The sequence below is a fragment of the Pecten maximus genome, chromosome 17, assembly GCF_902652985.1.
Source record: "Pecten maximus chromosome 17, xPecMax1.1, whole genome shotgun sequence".
In the NCBI taxonomy this organism is placed as follows: Eukaryota; Metazoa; Mollusca; class Bivalvia; order Pectinida; family Pectinidae; genus Pecten; species Pecten maximus.
This window is the reverse complement of record NC_047031.1, coordinates 13,096,801-13,116,060: the sequence shown is the minus strand read 5'-3', so window position 1 is coordinate 13,116,060 and position 19,260 is coordinate 13,096,801. Positions and strand designations below refer to the sequence as shown.

Sequence of the window (19,260 nt, the reverse complement as noted above, 5' to 3'; positions counted from 1 at the left end):
TAAAAAGTAAATAGGTTTTACAGACATAAATGCAGAGAAAAACAGACACTGTACTCTTAACTAACAGAAATCTCAAGTTGGAGAAATTCTCCAAGAACCAACGTCCTGCCAAGTTCACACACACATATAATATAACAACACAATTGACGAAGGCAGATAACTTTATAACTCGTGCCTGATGGGCCTCGAACTCACGATCTACCGCACCCAATCACCTAGCCAGAAATACCTGCTATATGTTTGTGTGTGTGTGTGTGTGTGTGTGTGTTGTGGTTCATCTACTACGTCTCTGGTATCTGTCAACCTTTTTAACTTGGGGAAAGTCTCACCCATTTTCACCGTAATTATGCATAACTATTTTGTCAAATAAAGCACTGTATAGGTATCAAGAGACATTGCTAATTCTACAACACATTTTCTCATCTATTCCAAAATTGAAAAGTTGATGGGTATATTCATGTGTATTCCTGTCAATCACAGTCAACAGAAATAAGAGTGACTAAATTTTTCTAGGTATTTCTATACATTCTGAGTAAAAAAATCTCCACCATCTTTCGAATGCCGTGCTTCACAAAAAATCTTTCATCCTTCACTCAATTTTTTGACACATCCTGCCAGTATCTCTAACAAATAAAAATATTATACACATTCTTACTCTTATTTCAACATGATGCTTCAATTACAGATATAACGAAATCTTACATCTACACCTCGGACGAACTGATATTCCCGAGAATGATCCCATTGTGAAGCTCCTAAAGGGAGTCATTAAAATGACATACAACCACAAATGAGGTCACATTGAAATTTCTAATATCTAATTTTCGGAAGCATGATATAGATAAAGCAGACACGCATCTTGCAAAAAATGGCATGTTGAGTGAAATATCGAAGAATATATAGGGTCCAGTACGAAAATCTTCACATATGATAAACAGCCCAAGTATGGTTGGTACCCACCACTGGATATAGGGTAAGTCTCACCTTGATTATGGATATCAGTCTATATTAAACACTACTATTGAACTTGCACTATATGTTTTAAGAAAACTCCTTATGAAAATTGATGAAGATCCATACAGTGCTTTAAGAGAAGTAGTGTTATAGTTACTCTGTCCCAACATGTAACATATACAACTAAAATTGATGAAGATCCATACAGTGCTTTCAGAGAAGTAGTGTTATAGTTACTCTGTCCCAACATGTAACATATACAACTAAACATACTATGAAATCTTTGGCCAGTTTCATTAATATTCTGTAACTTAAGGAAGGAAATCCCTTAAGTTAAATTTGTCCACAGTAAATCATTACAGAACTTGAGGAAGATTTATCCCTTAATCTATAATGTTTCCTATGGAAAATTGTAAGCTAAGGAATTTTCTCAAGTTTAGGAACATTGATAGAATCAGGGCCTGAAGATGAACCCTGTAGTAAAGAAATGACAATAACAATAATTAGCTTTATAAGGAGATGAATGATCGACATTTGACGATGGTGATGGTGGGCTAAAAATTCTTGTACGAGGAAGATCTAATGAATATTGACCCTGGTACTTAATAGTTAACTTACAACACACATCTCTAAATCTCATAACTCTGTTTTATCCTTAATAGTAAACTTACTACACAAACTCATACACACATCTCTAAATCTCATAACTTTGTTTTATCCTTAATAGTAAACTTACTACACAAACTCATACACACATCTCTAAATCTCATAACTCTGTTTTATCCTTTTTATGGATCTTATTGTCCTTCGTTAACTTTGCTTTTTTGTTCACAGGTTCAGCTTTTTTGGTTGTTTTGTTGTCATCTGCATTCTGAAATCAAAGAAAATGTTTGTTTAACATTGTTGTTGCTCTCCCTCCTACCCACAACTTCATCCATTTGAAATATACACTTTGTAAACATAAAATGGTAGAGGGAATCAATTTCATAGATCTTTTTTTATCAATTATTTCTTTGAGATGGTACTCAATTGACAGAACCTTTTTAGAAACTGATACCACTGTATGTGTCTTCCCTTGAAACCTTTACAAATTTTCATCTTATTCTGAAAATATTTCGTATCTGACCAATCAGAAACATCCATTATTGTCTCCATAGTGACATAATTTACATACATTATTTGTGACTCCCTACATGAAAAACTGAACAATGGAAATATTCCTGTTCAGGACTTCATATCAGTCTGATAAAATTAACTTTTCAGTCATGTGATTAAGATAATTTTGCTTTCATTTCCAATTCATCTCCTATGAAGTTTATAAACTTATTTTGTCATTCGACAATACACTACGTAAAATGAAAATTCGACTTTCAGAAATACAATAGGAAATGATAACTTTAACTTCACATAACAGATCTCCTCACCTGCACAGCAGCTCCGTCGTAAGATTTCCCCTCAATGGTCACTTCTTTACATCGCTCCTGTTTAACGAGGAAGTCCTTGACCTCCCATGCCTGGGAGCCGTCACTCAACATGAAGATGACACGATCCTCACTCACAACAAACCTGTAAATTGGTACATGTAGAATTACTGGTAATTTTTTTAATTGATTCAACATGTAGAATTACTGGTAATTTTTTAATGATTCAACATGTAGAATAACTGGTAAATAGTAAATTATTAATTGTTCAACATGAAGAATTAGTGGTAAATGGTAAATTTTTAATGGTTCAACATGTAGAATTACTGGTAAATAGTGAGTTTTTAATGGTTCAAGTTTTAATAAATATTTCAATAGGAAAAATAGGCGTTGATTTAAGCAGCAATGGTTTTTATGATGTTGAAATATACTTAAATTGAAGAGCACAAGTATACATGTAGACTATTTTCTTTCAGCAAAGTAAATTTTTTTTTGGGGGGGGGGGGGGGGGGGGGGGGGCCCCATCAACATCCGGGTAAATTTTGAGGCACAGCCGTCTGTAGTAGCTGGTGGCTCCCTCAATGAACAACAAATAGTACAGACCAGTCAATTTCCCTAGAAACACAAAATGCCATGGGTAGGGAGCATTGGACCACTCACCATCCATCACCTCCGGTTATGTAGGGCACCGCTCGGACTGAGCTATTGCAAGCAGCCCTAGTTTGATCAGAGCTGTTTGTTTATCTAATAATGCCGTTAATGATGAACCAAAATCTTATTTGGTTTTTTGGTCAGATTTGACAAAGAACTTTCAATACCTACCCGTTTTAACAGCTGAAAGTCTGTTTTATTTACACTTTAATTCATATATATTTTATCTTGTTTAATATCCTATTAACAGCCAGCGTCATTTCAGGATGTGCCAGGTTTTGGAGGTGGAGGAAAGCCGGAGTACCTGAAGAAAAACCACCAGCCTATGGTCTGTACCAGGCAACTGCCCAACATGGGTTTCGAACTCACGACCCAGGGGTGGAGAGCTTGTGATAAAGTGTCAGGACACATTAACCACTTGGCCACCACGGCCCCTTATGAAATGTTGTATTTAGACACAGATGAACTAGATTGTCTCCATAAACATAGAATTCTGGATTGATTATTTAACCAACCTTTGTGTATCATAATTTGCATTAAATAAACTTGTGTGCCAGAGTTGTGAGATCTGCTCAGTCTCCCTCTGTGTTGGTCCTCCTAAAAAAAATATAAAAAAAAAATTGTCAACATTTTGTATCAATTATCAAGCATTTAACCCAAACTAAATACATACCCGGTAAATATTTTATTCATTATCTGTGAAGATACAATGGAATTTAACCATCATCGGTACAAAGCTTGTCTAACATTGTATATCATTATACCTCACACTACGTAGTGATAGGGGTTGAGTTCACCAACTGGAATCTATACAATTATAAATAGGTTTACTGATGCCTTTCAACACAAAAACTTAACATTTAGAAACCTACAACTACACAGATAACAACGTAAGTTCCCCCTCTTTTTGGGAGGTGAGCTTAAAAAGCTGCAATACCAAATACCTTAAATACTTGTTTTAGGCGTTTTTATTATCTCATTTTCAGAATAAAACTGTTGAACTGAGAAGGAAAATTTAAAGACTAAACTGCAGATTTTCAAAATTTGATGTTTATATAATACAAAATAAGAAGAATGCAATCATGCCAATCTTCCTATCAATTCTTTCCAAACTTTTAAATAATGTAAAATTTACTTAATAAGTTTTTACCTGAGATTGTAGCAAACATCATAAGTGTTTTGCCCTTTTTTGACATTTTGAGCATGGCCTCGGGGTTTGTGGGGTCCATCTGTGATAAATCTACCTTGGGAGGTTCCCTCTTCCATTCTGGTAGCTCATCTTCCTCTAACTCATCTTCATCGTTATCCTGAATAAAAATCATCTTATCAATTAAATAGTGAAAATTCCAATGCTGTAGTAAAAGAGGAACATATATAAGTCACCTTACTAGCGTGAATTCGTTCCTGAACATGCCTGATCGAAAATGTTGAAAAAAAAACAACCAAAACAAACATCTACCTTTTAAATATATAAACTGAAAATCTGACCTCCTCTCACCTTTATATCCCCCTCTCTTCCCTATCTTTTCCATCACCATCAACCCCCCCCCCCCCCCCCCCCCCCCCCCCCCCCCCCCCCCCCTCTTTCTCTTTCCCTTTCTCTGTAGCTCTTTTTATATGTGTTTTGATTTTGTTCTGCTGTTCTATGTGTTTTGTCCGATTCTATATGTTTTCATGCTGTGTGCAAGTGTGAATGTAAGGTGGCCGGGTTGGATCTAACATAATCATAGTTTGATCAGTTAAACTGTTCAAATGAGAAAATTAAGATAATTGTGAGTGAGTAATCATATAATTGTACTTGTGAAATGTAACCAGTTGTAATAAAAGAAATATAAAAGTTTAAAAAAAAAAAGAGAAGAAAATGGATTTGTTCCTTTTAGGTTAGTCATAGGATGTATGCACGCTGAGTGACAGGTCATTTATTCAAGGCACATATGAGAGGGTATTGTGAAAAAACAGGGGAAAATACATTCCTGATCATTGCCCCCAAAGGAATCAAACCCGGGTCTCCGGATTGATAAGCCATGGCTCTACCTCTTGGTCAGAGAAGTAAGCTGTTGTGTTTGTAGTTCACTGGACTGAGAAACGTAGCCCGCCTGACATTGAAGAGAAACTTTGGAAGTGAACATTATTACCTTATTGAATGAAGAGCTACAATGCAAGGCGTGACTAATATCGAACTCTATGAAACCAGACATGGACTTGATATCGGGAATAGTTATATTGATAAACAAATAGTTAGCAAATACATAACACAAGCTCCGTCAGCTGAGTATTTAACACTATGAACAAGCCACACCAACCCATTCCCTTAACACTAATACTCCTACGTTTTTTTTCTTGAGATTTACCCAAATCTCTGTTGGGTACAAATTTAAAATGTGAAAGAACAGCTAGGGAAAAATACATTCCTCATCAGTGCCCCTTGACTAGAATGAATATTCATACCCTGTCTACACTGCTCTCCGGCAGGGTATGAAGTCCCTCCCATTGCTGACAGTGTAGCGAAAGCCCCGATGTGATTCACATTAGGCAGTATATTAGCCATGATTATAATTTTCTCGGATAAAAAAACTATATGTAAATAGATGATTCTGGTATCTATTATCAATATTCGATCTACAAACCTGCACATTACGCCATTTCTTTGACAATAAATGGTAAAATCCAAAACGAACAAGACATATAGAGATATTAGTTCAACCATACCGCCATCTTTGATGCAAGTGTAAAGGTCAATTTCCTTACAAGGAAATCAAAATAAATTGATGCTAATGAAATGTCCCGCGATATTTCTTCAGATAAGAAGATTCTGATATATTCTTAGATTCTTATATACCTCAGCGAGCAAGGTCAAACATTCCGAAATTGCATCAATAATTACACCAAGTAAGATGCATTTTTTTTACAACCCTTCAAAAAAAAACTGGTTAAATATCTTGATAATGTTTTTTTTAATTGAAGTATAGGTTCATCCATATTTGGTCACGCATACCAAATTCGGATTAGCATTCTCATGAGAGTTCTCAGAGAAGTATCATGGCGGATTATGGAGACAAATCCGGGTAGTATAATATTGGAATGTGCAAATTAAAGATTTCCAGATATGACGGTAGGCTAATACATTGCTAAAATTGCATTGGAAATGTTAAATTATTATCAAATAGACAAATATAACACCAAAGTTACACGACATCTGCTATTTGTAGCATTTTGGAGGTTCATTGTTTTGACACTATCAATGGAAGGGAATTGTAGCTCTGAAGATGACCATGCGTCAGAAATTGTCTGTCCGTTGTCCAGAGCTACGTTTTCCGGCTAACCCCCCGCCCCACCCCTCACCCCCCACCCCTAACAGGATTCGAACCCAGGCTCTACCTCCTGAGCCAAAAAAGCATGCTCTGTCAGGTGAGTGACGGAGACTGTATTTAACACCATGTACAAGCCACACCAACTCGTTCCTTTTAATTCCTTATTTTATATATATTAGTAGATCTATTCTTCATGTTACACTAACTTGTAATTATCTTTCTTATGATTTTGTTGACAATGTTATGAAAGTATGAAAAACATGTTTATTTTTATGAGACTGCATTCGGGACCCACAGGTAACCTAACCAACTTTTAGACACACGTGTACACCGATCACCGACTTTCAGTTTTGAAATGCCATATCGTCCCAAAACGTAAACTTCACGAAAATTTAAAAAGTGAAATAGTTAACGAAACAAAAACACAATGAATAATCAAATTATAATATGTTTACAATATAGGTAAAAATCGCAATAAAATATGATACAATTATTCTGATTACAACAGGCACACAGAGTTCGCATTCCGGTTAAATTTGTGGACGAAACGTCGGATTTCATTAAGTACGTACTTCCCACTGGTCAAATAGACGCTCCATATCTGCCTCTGAGTAGTCTTGTATCTTCTTCTTTTTCCATTTTTCTCCTGCAATATTGTCTTCTTTCTTTTCCTTTTTATCGTTACTCGCCAATACGACATAGTTCACAAGGAACAGTAGAATAAATACTTTGCGAAGAAGATTCATCTGCTTGCGACACGCCATCTTCCGGTAGTTGGTATAAATTCCAATTTATAAATTAAACGAAATAAAAAAATGTTATCACTGCATATATTTTATATTTTATGAATAAGAATAATTAAGTTTTTAACAACGGGTTATTTATATTTAAACAAAAATGTTTATAAATTGAACTTTAAACTGATTGATTTAAAATGATTTTATTATCGTAATATATATTTACCACCTGAAACGAACAGGAAGTAGGTCTGGAACTTGTAAACAGAGGTTCTGATATAACGTTTGACAGATCTTGTCAGTTTTTTAAACACTATGGCTGTGTGTAATTATGAAATGAAAATTCCACGAAGACCTTGATAAGGTGTGTGCTAGTATAGTAAGTAATATGTAAATAAAAATCGGTTAATTTGACCTGTCGAATATGATCGTCATTTTACATGCACATGTGATCATGATGAAGTTTGATGATCTTATTCTTACTGGGAGATCAAGATTCTTTTTGAAGGTTTATTTGTTTGTTTGCTTTCTGCAGAACATATAAAAGATGAGCCATCTAGGTCTTGTTTTCCACTTGTTTGATTTATATATCAATATATTGTGATATAAGTGTACACTCATATAATTGTAATTGAAGAAATGGACAGATTGTGCTGCTGCAAAACAATACATAATCTATATAACTCATTTAATAGAAGATTTTGTTCTTCTTATATATATGATATTGTCAATATATTTAAGCTCATGAAGTAAAAGGTTTAGATCCCGTAGAAGATGGCCTAATAGACGCACCAATTACAAAGTAAAAGAAAGTGGGACTTATAATGATGTAATGTGATTACGCAATAATTTCATTGTATACAGTGTACATGTAGTTAGTACATATGTAGGTCCTTAGCTCAAGCTCCATAATTTCTCTCAGCGATGGCAGTTTTTACATATTGATGAAACATAATGATAATTAGTTACATTAAATCAAACGAGTATTCACAGTATATGATGTTTGATTATGATTCTATCAAATCATCTTTATATTGAGGGATGATTAGGCATAGGTGGTCACTGAATACATAAATCATTAACCAGAAATTAATATTCCGGATTAACACAACAGGGAGCCACGGTGGCCGAGTGGTTAAGTTGTCCCGACACTTTAACACTAACCCTCCACCTCTGGGTTGCGAGTTTGAAACCTACGCGGGGCAGTTGCAAGGTACTGACCGTAGGCTGGTGGTTTTTCTCCGGGTACTCCGACTTTCCTCCACCTCAAACCTTAAATGACCCTGACTGTTAATAGGACGTTAAACAAAAACAAACCAAACTAGTAACACAACTCTGTGGAATATCACGGTGAAAAACATTAAACACTGTTAAACAATCCCTCACTGTACCATGAATTACATCTGTCTTTTCCCAAAACTACCTAAGCACTAATAACGTGACCACCTACGTATACATCCATCATCTTATACATGTACTGGTAATTATATATATATATATACATATATATATCTCCTTAGTATGTTAATGTTGATTTTGATAGAATTGAAGGTTCTAATATAAATCATTCACAATATGCAAACTTCCAAAGCTTAGAATGTAAATTCAGACAGGAATTTTAATTTTAAAACCTCCATGAACAAAATATGTTTCCTTGATTTATAGATAAATATATAAAATACTGTGGACTGGAATTTTTACTATCAAGACAAGATGCCAGGCCGGACGGTAAAGGATGTCTACATGGCCAAGTCTATGTCAGACCTCAACAAATTGGTGGACATCTCCAAACAGAAGCTTGGAAACAATCCGAAACTGTAAGTATACAACACAGTTAAACTTAACACAATCAAACCTGTTTATAACAGGTTACTCAAGTAAGCAGAGAAAAGCAGCCTTTCTATAGAGGTCCGAAAACATGAACAGTGAATTGTAAAGATGTAGGTAGTGTTTATAGGCCAGGGTTTTGTTATATATAGAGGTGGCCATAAGTTTAACACAGCCAAACCTGTATATGTTAAGGTCTTTCAAGAAAACAGAGAAAATGACCTTTTATAGTGAGATGGTCTTTATATAGAGGTCCATATATTATACCACTAAATCTCTTACATTACTGACTTCTTTAAAAAGTTGTTATATAGAGGTGACCTTTAGGATAGTTTTACTTTATATAGAAAGTCAAAACTCAATATCTCAGAAAAAAAATATTGATAAATAACCACAATAATTACAGCACTACTCTTTGTTCTAGACTAGCTAGGTATATCCTCAAAAAAATGTTTTTACCTTGAAATTAAGTACAGCTCATTAAGCTTAATTTGCCATTCATATTTGAAATCTTACGTCATTTTTATTGTGTATATACCTACGATATGTCTATGACATTTATTAAAACAAATATATAAAAATATCATTCATATAGAAAATTCTGATTAGTAGGTTAACATTTCCGTTCAAAATACATAGTTTTTCAGAAAAACCTGACTTTTTTTAGTAAAATGAAAATTGATGGGATCATTTGTTTACAATTATTTAAACTTATAAACAAAACAAATACCACCTTTCCTTTAGAGGACCAATTTCTGATTTCGTGATTAATTGTCAAACAGGCTGATAAAGACATCAGAGACGATGTTGAAAGGTGCAGAGGAGAGTGACATGTTGGGAGATGAGGAGAGAGCCTATGTCCTCTTTATGAGATTCTTCAACATCATTACGGCCGTAAAGAAAATGCCGGAGTATCGCAAGCAGAAGGTTTGATTTTGTTCATTTTCAAGCTTAGAAAATGTATTGTTTTCCATTCTATCCAATTTTGTTTTAGGCACAAGCACTGTTAAGGTCAAAATATTTCTGTAAAATATGAAAATATGAAATTAAAAATTATTTATACTGACCCAAAGCTTTTAAAAACTAGAAACACTGTCACTGTTATTTATGCATAAACTTGTATGAATGTCACTGTAGTAACTTTGCAAAAATCAGATAATTTTTGAAAAGAATGTAATAGAATATGTTAAATATTTAAAGTCATAATATTTTTGTTTTCAGGATTTCTACGATAAACTCATTGGCCAGAAGAATGTTCTGAAGTGTTTGGACAAGGCAGAGACCCTTTCTAAAAGTCTCAAAAACAGGTATATATGTTAACATTCAAATGTCTCTCCATCACTTTCAGTTTTTTCATTGTTTAAACTATAGAAGTATTAGATAAATATTTATGTCTGACTGTAATCACTTAAATCTACAGGAGGCTCATGAGGGGTCGTAAAACAATACATTACAGGTATGACTTCTCGGAGGCTCACGAGGGGCAATAAAAGAATGCAATACATTACAGGTACGACTTCTCAGAGGCTCACGATGGGTTGTAAAACAATATAATACATTATAGGTACGACTTCTCAGAGGCTCACGATGGGTTGTAAAACAATACATTACAGGTACGACTTCTCAGAGGCTCACGATGGGTTGTAAAACAATACATTACAGGTACGACTTCTCGAAGGCTCACGATGGGTTAAAAACCAATATAATACATTATAGGTACGACTTCTCAGAGGCTCACGATGGGCCGTACAACAATACATTATATTTACGACTTCTCAGAGGTTCACGATGGGCCGTACAACAATACATTATAGGTACGACTTCTCAGAGGCTCACGATGGGTTGTAAAACAATACATTACAGGTACGACTTCTCGAAGGCTCATGATGGGTTAAAAACCAATATAATACATTATAGGTACGACTTCTCAGAGACTCACGATGGGCCGTACAACAATACATTATAGGTACGACTTCTCAGAGGCTCACGATGGGTTAAAAAACAATATAATACATTATAGGTACGACTTCTCGAAGGCTCAAGATGGGTTGTAAAACAATACAATACATTACAGGTATGACTTCTCAGAGGTTCACGATGGGTTGTAAAACAATTTTATACGTTACAGGTACGACTTCTCGGAGGCTCAGGAAATTGCCAAGAAGCTCGCCTCATCTGAAGAGAAGAAAGTAGAAGAAACTTCAGACTTAGAGACTGAAAAAAAATCTGAGAGTGGAGAAAAAACAAAGTCTGTGTCTAAAGAATCAAGTCCAGGTAAAAACCTTTATCAAAGAATTTGTTCTTTTAAATGATACACTTTTGAGCATTTACAAATATTTGGAAATTATTCTGAAGGGAAAACAATGTAATCATGGTTTGTCATTGTGATAGGTCTTAACACTATAACTTTTTTTAAAGATGATTAAAAAGAGTATGAAAAAAGAAATCGTTAAAAATATTTTAGATGAATTATAAAGTCTATTCAGTAAAAATGTTTTTATAATATGTTTTATGCCATTTTATTAATCTAATTTGTCTGTCTAAAATACAAGTACTAGTCAGCTTATATATAATTATCCAGACATAGTGTAAAAACTTAAAAATATAACAGAATGCTGCAGTTATCTCCCCTTTGTAAAAGATGCCATCCAGTATTATCATATAAATAACAGCTTTGCAACGACAATATTTGTATTCACTTTGAAATGCATGATGATCAAATATCAGAATTTTCCAAATAATTAATGAATGATGATTGAAGATCATGAACTGAAAACATTATCCAAAATGGGAGAAATGTGATATGTTTTAAGATATATGTTTTTAATGCATTTTAATATAAAATCAGATATTTTAAAATTTTTATATCTGCAGTAAATCTTAATAACTCATGAATGTTTCCACATTATAGTCAAACTATGATCAATCACAGATCATCAAACAACTAATTATTAATTTAATTAATTAATTAGAACAATACCAGGTCTTACAATCTCTAACCTCCATTTTAGATCCTGTGACAGTGCCACCACCCCAGCCAGAAGGGCAGATAACTCCAGTCCAGTTGTTTTCCTTGCTGAACGAGAATAATGAACAGATGGCCATTATGGATGTTCGATCGGCTGTAGAATTTGAAGAATCGCACATACGTCACCGAACCTGTGTCAATGTACCGACGGAGATTGTGTCACCGGGGTAAGGTGTTATCTGTGTTTAGGTTTAATTTGTTTAACGTCTTATTTACAGCCAGGGTCATTTAAGGACGTGTCTGGTTTTGGAGGTGAAGTTAAGTCGGAGTTCCCGAAAAAAAAACACCGACCTACAGTCAGTACTAGGCAACTGCCCTACGTTGGCACATCGCAACCCAGAGGTGGAGGACTAGTGATAAAGCGTCTGGACACGTTAGCCACTCAGTCACTGCGGCCCCTGTAATCTGTGAAAAAACAGTACTAGTCTTGCCAATTTCTTTAAATTTTCCTGAGGAAGATTGCACGTTCAAACTACATGTTCAAAGCAGCTCTCTGAACTTATTAGTTTATTAGTTCACCTGGTCTGAAGGACCAAGGTGAGCTTATGCCATACCGTAGCGTCTGTCATCCGTCGTCCGTCCATCAACAATTGACTTCTTCTTCATAACCACTGATCAGAATTTGACCAAATTTGGTCAGAAGCATCCCTGTGGGATGGGGACTCAAATTTATACAAATGGTGGGGCTGACCCCCCAGGGGTCTGAGGGGCAGAGCCAAAAGGGGTCAATTTGGCTCTATTAATATAAACGACTTCTCTGAAACCAAGCTATAGATATTGTTCCTATTTGCCTGGTAGCATTACTATGGGGTGGGGATCCAAAATTGTACAAATGGTGGGGCTGACCCCCTCGGGGCCTGAGGGGTGGGGCCAAAAGGGGTCAATATAGCTATATTGATATATAAACGACTTCTTCTCTGAAGCCGGGCAATGGATATTACTCATATTTGCCTGGTAGCATCACTATTAGGTGGGGATTAAAAATTGTACAAATGGTTGGGCTGACCCCTCAGGGGCCTGAGGGGCGGGCCAAGAGGGGTCAATTTGGCTTAATTGATATGAACAACTTCTCCTCTGAAACCAAGCAATAGATATAGCTCATATTTGACTGTGAACATTACTTTGGGATCAGGATTCAAAATTTTACTAATGGTGAGGCCGACCTCCCTCGGGGCTGAGGGGCGGGACCAAAAGGGGTCAATTTGTCTAAATTGAAACTAAGCAATGGATATCACTCATATTAGCCTGGTAGCAACCCCCTGGGGTAGGGATTCAAAATTAAACAAATGACTGGGCTGACCCCCGGGGAGCTAAGAGGCGGGGCCGAAAGGGGTCATTTTGGCAGAATTGATATAAACAACTTTTTCTCTGAAACTAAGCAATGGATATCTCTAATATTTGACTGGTATCATTCCCTTGGGTTAAGGATCCAAAATTGTACAAATGATATACCCATATAAAATGTCTAAAATGATATATTGACATAGCAATACCAGTGACAAATATACTTAATCATCATTCTTGTTTCATATCTCATGAAATCCAGGTGAGCGATACAGGCCCTCTGGGCCTCTTGTTTATTTTATGAACAATGAAGAAGTTAAACTGATAAAATGTATTAAAATTTATGGTCCTGTTTTTCACTCCTAAATAGAGACAGTTTACAATCATGTAAGAAAAACATGTGTTGCTATATTGAACATTTAATTGGTAGATACAGGTTTAAAATCCTACATTGACTACATGTGTTTCCAAAAGTGATAAGATATTGAAAATCATTTGAATTGAAGACATCAGAATTTATGTTATAAGAGACAATTTATGCTACTTTCATTAATCGAAAATATTTTATTTAAAGTTCATAATTTTCATCTTTGATCCACCACCAGCTTAAACAATTGAGACTTAAGACATTGTGCATCCTCTCTATTGAGGAAATGCTAATCTTTCTGAAGAGGAACAGGCTTCATAAGATCTATGCTTATTACATGAACAAAGTTAAAATTTCCAAATTTGCCTCAACATTATTTGTTTAAAAAACCTGTAATGAATGTTAATAATTAATCTTTCCTTTGGTCGAATGGAATTTGTTATATGTAAGTTTAACTGTATATATATATTACAGGACAACTGTGACAGTAATTGAGAAGCACCTACCTGAAGATTCTCGGTCACTATGGCAACAACGTGGTCATTTGGATCATATTGTATTAGTGGACTGGTCTTCCACCCTGGACAAGGTTACTATCGGAACAACCTTGAGGACACTCAAGGACGCTCTATTTAAGGTAGGTAGGGAAGCCAATCGGGGGTCAAGGTTATGATATATAATCAGATGTCACAGGTCAAATATTATATATATATAATAAGATGCCAAAGGTCAAAGGTTACAATATATGGTAAGATTCCAAAGGTCAAAGGGTATAGTCAAGGATGTGATTTTGGAAGTAATGAAACTATTATTTCATGACATCAGCAAATTTAAAGAAAGTATTAAGATTTACAGCAATGAAGATATTTAAAAAAAAAAAAAACAGTGTAAGAAGAAAATCTGTTGTGATGATGATAAAATCTGTTGTGATGATGATAAAATCTGTTGTGATGGTGATAAAATCTGTTGTGATGATGATAAAATCTGTTGTGATGATGATAAAATCTGTTGTGATGGTGATAAAATCTGTTGTGATGATGATAAAATCTGTTGAGTGTAAAAAGGTCAAGGTCATATAGTTGACATGTTGTTATAGTAAATACAGTAAAACCTCGTTATATCACCACCTTCTGTTCTACGCGATTTTGGCGATATAACGAGTTTGGCGGTATATCGGGTTTGCCGCTCAAACCCAAGTTTCCTGTCCAAACACTATAAATAGTGTTTCTCTAACAACTGTAAACTGTGAAAATCAAAAACAAATTATTCATATCAAAATATTGCATCAAATTTTACACATACATGTAGATCTCTATATGCTTGATAAGAGATAAATATTAATTTCAATTATTTTCCTGAGAATGTCATCGTAATTTGCATCACATGATCTAGTAATCGTAACACGATTTTCACCGTTACCTCGTTTAACTGTGCATGTTCTACCGGGTGCCGAAAAATGTTCAATTGTCGTTTGTTTTGCCTTCAACCGACAAACTGACAAAACAAACTGTTGGAGAGATCAACATTTCTCAATTTCTGATTCAGCTCTAGAATGCTTGTGTTCTAGAAATTTGACAACGTTTCATCATTAGCTCGCGCGAGTAATGTTTTTATATGTTTGTCTGGAGTTTCCGGTTACTGTTAACGTTGCGTCATCACGTGGTACGATAGCTCTGTGTACCCGACATCTTACTGTTGTCTCTACAGTAACAGAGTCCTATGACATTTTAACAAAGAGTGAAGCGGTATCACAAAAGTGAGTTTTATTCATCATAACTTACGAAACTTTCCTAAAGAAAGACCACAAAGCACTAGCCATGGTTCATTGATTTCATGTGTGTACACGCGCTCACGGTGTGTACAGCTAATTATCTGTCAGTCGACAGTCAGTCACGTAACAATAACATATAAACACACGTCCTTCTGGACTCAATTTGGCGATATTAACGAGGTCAATATGATACTATTTTTACCGTTTGTTCTGGAAATATGATGGCGGATGGCGGTATGCGAGTTTGGCGGTAAAACGGGTGTAATAGCATGGTAAGAAATCCGTTCTGAATGAATTCATGGCGATAAGCGAGTTTGGCGGTATAACGGATGGCAATATAACGGGGTTTTACTGTATGTGGTTATGGTGATTAACAAACACTGTCTGTTGTCGGTGTCTGATCTTAGACAAGTCTTTATGGTCTCCTTTACAGTACGACTCAACAGTAATAATCCGTAGTGAACCAGTTGTCCTGGAAGGTGGATATGAACAATGGTTGTACCACTATCCTCAGCTGACCACAAACCCTCACATCAAACACTCATCAGTGTCAACGATATCATCAGCACCTTCATGTACGTATGTCCTAAATCTCACGTACGTATGTCTTAAATCTCACGTACGTATGTCTTAAATCTCATATAAGTATGTCTTAAATATCATGTAAGTATGTCTTAAATCTCGTGTAAGTATGTCTTAAATCTCCTGTACGTGTGTCTTAAATTTCATGTAAGTATGTCTTAAATCTTATGTAAGTATGTCTTAAATATCACGTACGTATGTCTTAAATCTCACATAAGTATGTCTTAAATATCATGTAAGTATGTCTTAAATCTCATATAAGTATGTCTTAAATCTCGCGTACATATGTCTTAAATCTCATATAAGTATGTCTTCAATCTCACATACATATGTCTTAAATCTCGCGTATGTATGTCTTAAATCTCATATAAGTATGTCTTAAATCTCGTGTAAGTTTGTCTTAAATCTCGTGTAAGTAGCACAAAACTTCTTTGTGTTATTGTCCTGCACTAAGTCTACCCCTACTGTGAATCAAAGTTTATGTGTCAGTCCCCCCTCTGCTTATTACAGGATAAATATGGTATTGTGTGCTATGTAAATATTTCATGTGCCTAAAGGCTTATGACATATATATCAAATTATCTTATTAATGATAATTTGATAAATTAAAACATAAAATCAAATCAATTTCTTTTGCATTTTGGAAGAAATGTAGGAATTTATAAGGGAAATTCAACAATATTTGTCTGATTTATGTTACAGTGGACTTCGACTATCCAGATGATATTAATGTTGATGACATACTAAACCCTAAAAAACCACCTACACTAGAAAAATCAATGGACCTATCAGATTCTTTGTTACAATTCTCTCAAGGAATGACTGACCAATCAGGATCAATGAAACATTTGACTCAAGTAAATGGTGATGTAGGTAGAATGATGCCAAGAATTGACAGGTCTACAAAACCAAAGCCAGGAACCAATCAGAAAACCCCACAGAACCAACCAATCACAACGTCTGTTACAGCAAGGGAGGGTTCAGATTTGTATCCATTAGTATCTAGTTTGACCTCTCCTTCAAGGTCATTGAATGGACCGGAGAGGACAAATACATTACCAGAATCTAAGAAACTTGGCACAGACAACAGTGTTAGTCTAGAGAGTAAGTCCAATGTGGCTCTTTCAAAATATTCTGAGGAACTGGAAAAGGAGAAAGCAGCATTGGAACAAATTCGCCAGCAAAAAGCGGAAGAACTGGCAAGTTTTCAGAAGGAAAAGGACAGAATTGCAAAAGAAAGAGAAAGCAGAATTGAAAAATTAAAATTTGAAGAAAATCAGCTCTCAAAAATGGAACAGATGAAAGCAACACAAGCAAAAGACTTGGCAGATTTATTGCGGAAGAAAAAGAAATTAGAAGAGGATATTAAAACGGAGACAACTGCAGGACTCCAGGATGAGGAGAGGAAGTATCAAGAGGAGCAGGCAAGGTAAACACAGTTATTTCCCTTTATCATGTATACTTTAAAGATTGTTTCATTGAATCAATTGCTGTTCTATTTTATGCTGGTTTCAAGGAAAAAGAAAAATTGTCACATTAATATCAATAGCTTATATATTAAAGTTTGTCAGAGCAAAGTAGTATATAGTATACCCCCTTAAATCTGTCACAGTAAGGTAGTGTACTGCCTTAAATCTGTGACACTGATTATATAAAACTTGAATACTGAAATCTGTCACAGTAAGGTAGTAACTAGTATACCCCCTTAAGTCAGTCACAGTAATGTAGTATACCCCTTAAGTCTGTCACAGTAATGTAGTATACTCCCTTAAGTCTGTCACAGTAAGGTAGTATACCCCCTTAAGTCTGTCAGAGTAAGGTAGTGTACTCCCTTAAGTCTGTCATACTTCTCATAGTTAGGTAGTGTACTCCCTTAAGTCTGTCACAGTTAGGTAGTACACTCCCTTAAGTCTGTCACAGTAAGGTAGTATACTCCCTTAAGTCAGTCACAGTAATGTAGTATACCCCCTTAAGTCTGTCAGAGTAAGGTAGTGTACTCCCTTAAGTCTGTCAGAGTAAGGTAGTGTACTCCCTTAAGTCTGTCATAGTAAGGTGGTATACCCCCTTAAGTCTGTCAGAGTAAGGTAGTATACCCCCTTAAGTCTGTCACAGTAAGGTAGTATACTCCCTTAAGTCTGTCAGAGTAAGGTAGTGTACTCCCTTAAGTCTGTCATAGTAAGGTAGTGTACTCCCTTAAGTCTGTCACAGTAAGGTAGTATACTCCCTTAAGTCTGTCATAGTTAGGTAGTATACTCCCTTATGTCTGTCATAGTAAGGTAGTATACTCCCTTATGTCTGTCATAGTAAGGTGGTATACCCCCTTAAGTCTGTCATAGTAAGGTAGTATACCCCCTTAAGTCTGTCACAGTAAGGTAGTATACTCCCTTAAGTCTGTCACAGTAAGGTAGTATACTCCCTTAAGTCTGTCATAGTAAGGTAGTATACGCCCTTAGGTCTGTCACAGTAAGGTAGTATACCCCCTTAGGTCTGTCACAGTAAGGTAGTATACCCCCTTAAGTCTGTCACAGTAAGGTGGTATACCCCCTTATGTCTGTCATAGTAAGGTGGTATACCCCCTTAAGTCTGTCATAGTAAGGTAGTATACCCCCTTAAGTCTGTCACAGTAAGGTAGTATACTCCCTTAAGTCTGTCACAGTAAGGTAGTATACTCCCTTAAGTCTGTCATAGTAAGGTAGTATACGCCCTTAGGTCTGTCACAGTAAGGTAGTATACTCCCTTAAGTCTGTCACAGTAAGGTAGTATACTCCCTTAAGTCTGTCATAGTAAGGTAGTATACGCCCTTAAGTCTGTCACAGTAAGGTAGTATACCCCCTTAGGTCTGTCACAGTAAGGTAGTATACCCCCTTAAGTCTGTCACAGTAAGGTGGTATACCCCCTTATGTCTGTCATAGTAAGGTGGTATACCCCCTTATGTCTGTCATAGTAAGGTGGTATACCCCCTTAAGTCTGTCATAGTAAGGTGGTATACCCCCTTAAGTCTGTCATAGTAAGGTGGTATACTCCCTTAAGTCTGTCATAGTAAGGTAGTATACTCCCTTAAGTACACTTTTGATTCTATCCTAGTTGTTACACTATTCTCACTTTGTAAACAGGAAGGTGGAGTTGATCCGCATGCGACAGGAAGAGGAAGATAAGCAACAGCGTATGGAGGAAGTGATGAGGCTACGACAGGAGAGAAAGAAGAAGGAGGCAGACGGACAGGTAAGAATGAGTAGAACAGCACATTTTCTTCTGAACAATGATAATACCATTGTCTTCTGAATGATGATTATACCATTTCACAACACTGAAAACTGAACAATGATA

General features: G+C 35.7%; 2 protein-coding genes across 3 annotated transcripts in view; one reads left to right on the top strand and one right to left on the bottom strand.

The window, feature by feature from the left end:
- Positions 1 to 68: 68 nt before the first annotated feature.
- Positions 69 to 7,112, bottom strand: LOC117315546 (LDLR chaperone boca-like). Of its 2 annotated transcripts, XM_033869787.1 has the most exons (6): positions 6,910 to 7,112; positions 4,177 to 4,333; positions 3,542 to 3,623; positions 2,379 to 2,520; positions 1,720 to 1,825; positions 69 to 1,654 (listed from the first exon to the last, which is right to left on the bottom strand). In XM_033869787.1, exons 1-5 carry the CDS (start codon positions 7,099 to 7,101, stop codon positions 1,721 to 1,723), a joined length of 678 nt encoding a protein of 225 aa, XP_033725678.1. In that variant the 5' UTR covers positions 7,102 to 7,112; the 3' UTR covers positions 69 to 1,654; position 1,720. The 2 variants fall into 2 exon arrangements, with proteins under 2 accessions (XP_033725678.1, XP_033725677.1); XM_033869786.1 differs by having other exon boundaries at positions 69 to 1,825.
- A 1,633-nt stretch (positions 7,113 to 8,745) lies between these two features.
- The window catches only part of LOC117315373 (ubiquitin carboxyl-terminal hydrolase 8-like), a gene marked incomplete at its 5' end in the record, with an annotated part of 31,352 nt that continues 20,837 nt past the window's right edge, over positions 8,746 to 19,260 (top strand). Inside the window, 9 exon segments of the mRNA XM_033869530.1 lie at positions 8,746 to 8,891; positions 9,684 to 9,828; positions 10,123 to 10,208; positions 11,030 to 11,175; positions 11,913 to 12,096; positions 14,055 to 14,217; positions 15,785 to 15,926; positions 16,636 to 17,362; positions 19,047 to 19,155. Of these exon segments, the coding sequence (XP_033725421.1) occupies positions 8,788 to 8,891; positions 9,684 to 9,828; positions 10,123 to 10,208; positions 11,030 to 11,175; positions 11,913 to 12,096; positions 14,055 to 14,217; positions 15,785 to 15,926; positions 16,636 to 17,362; positions 19,047 to 19,155 (1,806 nt within the window).

Excerpts from the sequence above, each read along its gene's own strand:
- LOC117315546 (XM_033869786.1), bottom strand. The coding sequence starts at position 7,101 with ATGGCGTGTCGCAAGCAGATGAATCTTCTTCGCAAAGTATTTATTCTA. Across the intron at positions 4,334-6,909 it reads GTCTATTTGACCAGTGGGAA|GATAACGATGAAGATGAGTT; the intron begins GTACGTACTTAA and ends ATTTTTATTCAG. Across the intron at positions 1,826-2,378 it reads ACGACGGAGCTGCTGTGCAG|AATGCAGATGACAACAAAAC; the intron begins GTGAGGAGATCT and ends CTTTGATTTCAG.